This window comes from Purpureocillium lilacinum (genome assembly GCF_023168085.1).
Source record: "Purpureocillium lilacinum CBS 284.36 DNA, scaffold_2, whole genome shotgun sequence".
Taxonomy (NCBI): Eukaryota; Fungi; Ascomycota; class Sordariomycetes; order Hypocreales; family Ophiocordycipitaceae; genus Purpureocillium; species Purpureocillium lilacinum.
Genome location: NW_027072112.1, coordinates 2,202,659 through 2,210,960, shown reverse-complemented (window position 1 = coordinate 2,210,960; position 8,302 = coordinate 2,202,659). Strand labels below are relative to the sequence as shown.

General features: G+C 60.6%; 2 protein-coding genes across 2 annotated transcripts; both read left to right on the top strand.

Moving 5' to 3' along the window:
- Positions 1 to 271: 271 nt before the first annotated feature.
- PLICBS_002442 (uncharacterized protein) lies at positions 272 to 2,027 on the top strand (the record flags this gene model as incomplete). Its single annotated transcript, XM_018322118.1, has 2 exons — positions 272 to 429; positions 506 to 2,027. The coding sequence occupies 2 exons, from the start codon at positions 272 to 274 to the stop codon at positions 2,025 to 2,027; spliced, it is 1,680 nt and encodes a 559-aa protein (XP_018179598.1).
- Positions 2,028 to 5,449: 3,422 nt separating this feature from the next.
- PLICBS_002441 (uncharacterized protein) lies at positions 5,450 to 8,008 on the top strand (the record flags this gene model as incomplete). The annotated part of the gene is made up of 7 exons (XM_065600018.1): positions 5,450 to 5,590; positions 5,771 to 6,016; positions 6,214 to 6,316; positions 6,399 to 6,806; positions 6,859 to 6,949; positions 7,010 to 7,727; positions 8,003 to 8,008. 7 exons carry the CDS (start codon positions 5,450 to 5,452, stop codon positions 8,006 to 8,008), a joined length of 1,713 nt encoding a protein of 570 aa, XP_065456090.1.
- Positions 8,009 to 8,302: the final 294 nt, after the last annotated feature.

The following is an 8,302-nucleotide window of genomic DNA, read 5'->3' as shown; positions in this document are numbered from 1 at the left end:
AAGCTCCATCCCCGGGCGGCCCACACCAGCAACACAGCTCAGGTATCGGTGATCAGTGACAGCACCCTCCTTCCGTGCATGGTGGTCCCCCCCGTGATCCATCCTCGGTTACCATGGGGGCGGTCCTGGCAGTGTGGAGGGTCGTCGTCGACGTTGTCACCTTCTGGCAGCGGGTGCGTTTCTCCCCTCCGTGTCTCCCTCTCCGTCTTGAACACCTTGCCTCGGACATATCCTGCCCTGCGACCAGCCGAGTGCTGGCTGCCCGTCCATCATGGCCCTGGCGCTGACCCCCGTCCAGAAGCTCGCCAGCTGGTACACGCGCAAGAGCCCCGTCGAGCTCTGGCTCCAGCTCCTGCGCAACGCCGAGACCTTTGAGGAGTGGGAGGAGGCGTCCCTGCATCTCGATAACCTCCTCGGACTAGACTTGTGGTACGTAGGCTTGGGCTGAAGCTGGCATCTATCTGTCCCGTCACTCGTCCACCTGAATTTGCTGACCCGGGTGCAGGAGGAATAATCCCACCTCAAAGTACTACGACTGGCGCCTCATAACAGACCGTCTCAACTCCCTCGTCATCTCGCGCGAGGAAAACAACTTCCAGCTCATCGTCAACCTGCTACGCTCCGGCCTCGTCCGCAACCTCGGCAACATCACCGCCCCCAAGCTCTACAACCGCTCCTTCTCCGGCACAAAGTACCTCATCGACGAGTACATCACCCAGGTCGCTGAGTGTGTCGAGGACATCAGCACCTTGCCCACCAGCCTCACCAATGGGGTCGACGAAGGCGCCGGCCGTGGAGGCCTGACGAACCAGATGAAGCTCGACTTCATACACGACACACGGCAGGCATTCGGCCGCACCACCCTTGTCCTCCAGGGCGGCGCCATATTCGGCCTCTGCCACCTTGGCGTCGTCAAGGCCCTCTTCCTGCGCGGTCTCCTGCCGCGCATCATCACCGGCACCGCCACCGGCGCCCTGATCGCCGCCCTCGTTGCCATACATACCGAGGACGAGCTGCCCGACATTCTCAAGGCCGACGGCATCGACCTGACGGCTTTCATGCGCAAGACTAGCGGCGAGCGGCGCGAGGGTGGCGCTGCCGTGCAAACCTTTCGCTCCCGCTGGGACACCTTGGTGCGCAGGCTACGCCGCTTCTCACGCGAGGGTTATTTCCTAGATGTGACGGTACTCGAAGACTGCGTGCGTGCCAACGTCGGCGACTTGACTTTTGAGGAGGCCTATAGCAGAAGCAAGAGGATCCTCAACATCACCGTCGCCACCGAGGGCCACGGCGGCGTGCCCACGCTGCTCAACTACATCACCGCGCCAAACGTCTTGATCTGGACCGCCGCCGTCGCCTCCAATGCATCATCCCCTTCTCTGTACGGCCGACCGAAGGAGACGATTCTATGCAAGGACGCCAACGGCAACATTGTGCCCTGGGCCCCTGCAAACACCACCGACTTCCGACACTGGACGCACGCCTCGTACTCGGACCGAGACTCGCCGCTGCGGCGCATATCGGAGCTGTTCAACGTCAACCACTTCATCGTCAGCCAGGCCAGGCCATACCTGATCCCCTTCCTGCAGTCCGACATGCACGGCCCGTCGCTCGTCGAGGCACGGAGCCGCACCACGCAGCTCTCGGCCTTCTTCGTGCGCATGGTTGGCCTCGAGGTCCGCCACCGCCTGCGGCAGCTCGACACGCTCCGCCTGCTGCCGTCGAGCATCCGTCGGTTCCTCGTTGATGAGCAGATCCCCGCCGCGTCCATGACGCTGGTGCCCGAGGTCACGGCGGGCGACTTTGTGCGGCTGCTCGAGACGCCCACGCGCGAGACGCTCAACTATTGGATCCTCCGCGGTGAGAGGAGCGTCTGGCCGGCTGTGGCCGCTCTGCGCATTCGCTGCGCCGTGGAGAACGAGCTCGACAGGTCGTATCAGGTGGTCAGGAAGCTCAAGGCCGGCGATCTGCGAAGAAAGGGCAGCATGGCGGCGGCGAGCGACTTCGACCGCAAGGGAGCCCCCTGATGGCCCCCGCTTCTGCCGACGAACTGTGTTGCTCATCCCGTCGTCGTACAAATTGGCCCGGTGCCGATTCCGCGCGCAAAGCGGCCGGCCTGCCGCTTGTTGGTCGGTGACTGCCCTGGTACATAGCGCCCGTGTCTGTCACGTCCATTGAGACACGCGCTCGGCAACATTTACCGTCGTTTCGGGATCGAGGCCGGCAAGTCTACTCCGAGCACTTCGGATCATGCCGGCTGGCCTGCCCCGCTTCAGGGAAAGCATGCCATTGCGCTGCAGAATCTCGCGTGCGACCCAACTCAGACGTGCCGGGCGAAACTCTCACGGCGTCAGGGTTCATGGCGCCAGGGGTTTCACAGCAGGAGCAAAAATCATAGGATCCTGACGGACTGCCTTGGAGCCAGCGGCATCCAGAGATTTGGCCTGCGGCGCTCGAGCCGCTCGGCGACGTGGTCAACGGCCAATCTCACGAAAGAGCAATTCGCCAAGCTCGGCCGGACTCGACGCTTCTCGTCACATCGTAAATAGTCGAATAATGACGAGAACGGCGATGGCCACACCTGGAACCCGCTCAATGTGAATTAAGAGCTTGTTGCTACGTCGAATCGTCTCACTCTGTGGCTAGTGACAGTGCTGTAAGCTAAACTGCTGTGAAGGCTCGGACAGGTGATTAGCCACTGTGTCGACATTGCCATGGTCTTCAGTTTCTAGCTTGTTACACCGGAGTCTATGTCCACGGAGATGTTAAGAAATCATGGCCTGTGCGAGGCTGAGAATTGGTTCCACTGGCTAGGCAGGTTGTCCTGCGGGCGTTGGAACGTCGGTCAACAAATGTGCTTGCGGCTGACAGATGGCACAAACATTTGGTGCGGTGACTGTCGAAGTCGGCTCTTCAGGATTGAGCCGTCCCTTTCGAGCACCTCGAAAGGGCGGATACCCGTATGTATGAATGGGCGTAGGCTGAGTCGATTAGCCGGACCCAACTTACCATTTCCTTCCGCCAACGGCAGCATCACAAGCGTTACAGTTGTATAGTCCGTCCAGCCAGCCTCGGCAGCTCCAATTTTGATAAACAGGATGTGACGGTGGCACAATAATAGTATATCGTTCAACTCTAGCCATGTATGGAGCTGGGCGGACAAGATACTCTGGCTCTGGCTCCTGTGTGTGGAGATTGCTGGCGGTGCCGTTTCCCGGTCGGAGCCTGTCTCAGGCAAAGGGGGCCAGGACTCTGAGGGACCCTGGTCGGCTGTCGGACACTTTCCTTGCTTCTCTGAACTGCATCAGAGAGAGACCCTTACCGGAGGGAGACCGAGTTGACAGTGATACCCTGTTACGAAGAGTTGGTTGGGTGCCCCGATCGCGGGGTGCTTGCCAGTTGCTCGGCATCTGGGGCATGTGCGGCAGATAACAACGCCCGACCGCTGGACGGAAGACCTGGCGACAACAACCCGATTTTCTGGGACAACAAGGGCCTGCAGAATGAACAAGGGTACAGACAGACCGTGTGGGTGTGTGGATGAGTGCCCGCGCGTCCCCCTCCCGTCCCAGCGACCGCCATGGCGGGTAAGAAAACGTCATGTCGTCGGCATCGGCGTGCCATGATTTGACGAGAGGGCACGGAGAAGCGGGCGCGGGTCGAGTCGACATGGATGAAATTAGATTCATCATATTTCTGGGGGAGAAACGGTCGTGCATGTGCAGGCCTGGCGTTCCATGGCGTCTCCTGGCGTCCCAGCTGCTTGCTGCCATGTCCCCTCAGGGTATATGCATGGTCCTTGTGCATATGCGGGCGCTTCAGCCATGGCCGCCAAACGGCCGCACGCCAGCTGTGTCCGCCGCCAGTGCGCCAGCATCCCAGCAGGCCGGGACGCTCCCGATGGCCGTTGAACCGGGAGGCCGTGCGACGAGGAATTTCCCGTTGGGGGCCGTGGCTTTGCCCTGCCGCCCGCACCGAGGGTTCGGTCTCGCGAGCGTCCCCGGGATGGACGCAACCGCCGACACGAGACGAGCAAGGCTTGCAGCTACGGAAAGCCATCGCGTGCAGGACGGACCGCGGTACGGACCCGTACGAGCGACGGCAGATGCATGTTGGCGGCGTGGGCAACGAAAAGCGGCAGGGGCAGGCGCGACGGGGAGGTCCCAATGGACCACCGGTATGAGTGTCGATTCCCCTGCGACGGTGGGGATCGAGGAGAAGCGAAGGCATCTACTCCGTAAATCCTAACTTAATAAGCCCCGGACACGGCGCCGCACAAAGTGGCAGTTGCCCTCCCTTCCTTACATTTCACTACGCCCCTTCTGTACAAGCGGGCGGGAAGTCGAATTGCCAACCTGGAGCTTAAAGGGCTGGAAGGAAAGAGCGGCCTCGGTGTTGCCACTTTCTTGGCTGTCCAGCACCCGACGTCAAGCATCCCAGCGTCCAGCATACAGCCCAGCCAAGTCACAGGCCAGGTTCCCAGCCAGTCATTCCTCCTGCCTTCTTTCCTTCTTTGACGCCCGACACGTGCGAGTGCAGCTACGGGGACGAGTAACCAGCACGAGTGCCTCTTGCCCTCGGCCGCAGCGCCTGCTTGACCGACCATCTCTGGTATTGGGTACCTACCCGGCGGACTTTGGACGGGCCAGGGCCGCCCGGGGCCTTAGGTACCTGGGTACCGCATGCTTTTTGACGATAGCGCTTTCCCGGCGGGGAGCAGTTCGAATTCCGAGTAAGAGCTATCCGTACGCTCGCAGTAAATAAGGTAACCACTCTGCACGCTACCGGCCGTCCAAGGAGGCCTCGAACCCCCCTCAAAAACTCTTGTCCTCCCTTTCAACCGCTTAGGCTGCCAGCACCCGCGTTGCGCAACCTCAGCACGCACCACTGGGCAATTGGACCACGCCTGCCCGTTCGCGAATGCGACTGCAGTGTCCGTACGTTGTACGTGTCCGCCGCAGTTGCAGCCTGTTGCCAGGTGTTGACAAGTTGAGACTCTCGGCTTCCAGGTTCTCGTCGCTTCGCTACCCCTGTCGTCTGCAGGCCCAAGCCCTGGCCAGGCGCCCGCCGCCCAGCCCTCGACGCCGCTCCGCAACAGGGACCCCTCCCGCCCCGTCCGAGCCGCACAAGCCGTCCACCACCCGGCAGCCGCCCCAAACCGCCCACCTGTCACATCGATCGTTTGCTTGCAGCTAGCTGGGCCCAGCCAACTGGCCAACCCAGCAAGCCGCCGTCCCCCTCAGGCCCCTCCCCGACCCGTTTAATAAGCTGCGGCACAGAGCTGTTTGTTGTCTGGTCGGGGTCGAACTGGATGAGAAGAGGAGATTCGTGCCCCCGCGACTCTGGCGAGCAAACCCTCTGCTTAGACATTTCTCTCTGAGCGCGCATCAAGACGTCGGGCGGAAGCGAGCCTCACGACGAAGTACCCCCGACGCAGAGATCATCGCCCATGGACGGGCCCTTGACAGAGCCCGTAGCGGCTCCCGCTGCAAGCGCCGCTGCCAGCGCCAGCAGTGCCAGTGCCGGTGCCAGCCTGGCGGCTGCCTACAACCGTTCGGCCTGCACAGAGTGTCAACGGAGGAAGCAAAAGGTGAGTTCTCAGGCTTCGCCCAGGACGATTGTATTATGCACAGCGTCTCTACCCCTGGATGATCAATCGCTTTTGCCCGTCCACTAGTAAGGGTGCACTTTATTGACGTCTTGGGCGTCTTGCCGCCCCCACCAACAGTGCAATCGTGAGTGGCCGTGCGACCGTTGTCAACGTCGAAAGATTGCCGACGAATGTCGGTACAACACCACCAATCCCCCACCCGTCCCGCCCGCTTCCAGCGACGTCAGGGACAGGGACAAGGACAAGGACGACACTCTCCCGCACGGCAAGCAAGGGCCCGCGGCTCCAGTCCCCAATGGCGTTGCAGATGGCGGTCCCAGTGCTGCCGGCAGTCACCCTCATGCCCCGTGGTTCGACACCCTAACGGCCGCCCGCGTCTTCAGCACTCTTGGCCTCGAGCCGCCGGTACGTCTGCCTCCCGATCCGATCTGTGCATGCATGTGCGATGGGCTGCCGCAGGCGGCTCAAAGGTGGTCGGGACAGGCCCGGAATTCCCCCACCCGCGGGCCGTCCTTTGGTCTGCAATTCCATGTCCTGGGCAGGTCGATTGATGCGCGACCCCCGCGACGTATGCCATGTGCTAACGCAACCGTGACACTCAGCCCGAGTCTTCCAAGAGCTCGCCGAAAGAAGACGCGGCGGCCGCCGACTCTTCGCCTCAAATTAAGCGCGTCTTGAAGCTCCTGCCCAGCCGGCAGTCTATGGGTGAGTCCCTGTTCCGCTGCCTCGTTGTAGCCCTCGGTGATGCCCACGCATGCGTACATCCGCTAACTACGGTCGCGATCAGACAAACTCATCAACACGTTCAACAACGATGTCAATTATCATTATTACATCATCTACCCGCCCGACTTCCTCAAGGACTACCATATATGGTGGGAGAGGCACTCCAAGAATCGGCCCCTGTCGCTTCAGTTCACGTGCTTGCTGGCCATGATTTGCGCCTGCTGCGTCCAGCATGCCGACAATGACATGCAGCAGGAGCTCCAGCGCTTTTCGGGAATGCCCGCCGATGATCTTTCGGAGCAGCTTCATAACGCTGTTCGAGAGTTGGCCAGCGTCATCCCGGTTGGCCACTACCACATGTTCAATGTACAGCGCCTGCTTCACTCGTGCTACTGGTACAAGGCGGAGGCGCGGTTCCTGGAGGCGTGGCACGTTCTTAGTGCCGCCATTCTGGAGGCCCGAGAACTTGGTATGTGTTACTGTTGGTTCACTTGAAGCCTGTGCTGACAATACCGCCCCAGAATGCCACAAAGAACCACCGCCGGACACGGAGACAGAGCATGATCGCGAGATGCGGCGCAGACTCTGGTGCATTCTTGATACCTGGGACTGGTACGCTGTCTTGCCCGTCGTTCCTCCCTGCTTGCCAAGCGATTTAACACTCAAGAACAGGCAAATTTCGTCTGGCCTCTCCCGACCCAAGATCATTGACAGAGCAGACTGCGACGCTGAGCTGCCATCACTGACACTGGAGAAGGCTTGGGCACAGGCACCGTCTCCCCTGCTCCACATGAAGATGCAATCGGAGCTCACCCGCCGCCTGGCGTCTCGATTCAGCGCGCCCAAAAATGTCATCAGCACCGATGAAGTTCGAGAGTATCAGGGTCTCATCGAGGACTGGGTTCGCAGGTTCCCTCCCGTGTATGACTTTGAGAACCCCGATACATCCAAGGACGCGCTGTACCCGTGGATTTTCCCCCATCGGTATTACGTCTACACCATGGCATGCCTCTTGATCCTCAACCCCATCCGGCACTACATGGTCAAGTCGTACTCCTGGGACTCGCCTCCGGAGGAGCTCCAGGTCCGAGCCGTCGGCATTGACTATTCACTCAAGCTCATGAAGACACTGCGCAGTTGGGTCGACCGCATTTACAATCGGGATGGTCGCTTGCATTTCGTCATCTTCTCCATCTTCGACACGGCCGCCATTCTCTGCACCGCCATCATCAAAGATCACGAGCGCACCATTTCAAATCGAGAGGCGATCGTTGATGCCGTCACCGACGCTGTTGCAATGCTGCAACAGCTCAATTCCATATCCAAAACGTCCAAAACGTCGTACGATCTTCTGGAGCGACTCGTGCGGAGGTTGCCCGAGCGCTCCATGGTACGCAATGACACCCGGAAGAAGGCAAGGATCTCTCGTATGCCCGTCCCGGCCCCGGACGTACATGTGAGCAGGATGCCGGTCCCAGAGCCTGTTACTGTGCCAGAGCCAAACTTCGTGCCAGCTCCAGTTGTTGAGACAGCCGCGCCGTCTACTGCAGCGAACTACAGCCAGCACCCCGTCAATCCACAAGGTGTTGTTCAGCCGTCGATGACAAGCAGCCAAGCGCCTCGAGGGGCATACGATGCCAACTTGTCCATCACGGGCCATACAAGCTCTGACGACAAAAGCCAGTCCACGTGCTCCACAGACACACCCCCAAGCATGGATGACAATATGCTGTCCTCATTTTCAACTGCCAGCGACATTGGCGGGATGCCGCTCGACGCCTACGGTCCTCCCGGCTTGGCGCCTGCTCACACCATATCGTCAGTGCCACCACCGATGCCGCGAGAAGACGACGTTTCGCCTGGGTTTGAGTTGGAAACTGTCACGCAGGCCCAACTGGGAGGGCTCGCGCCGCTCTGGAACTGGCACTCGGAGAACTTGGGCTTCACTCCAGTGCCCGCCCCGGT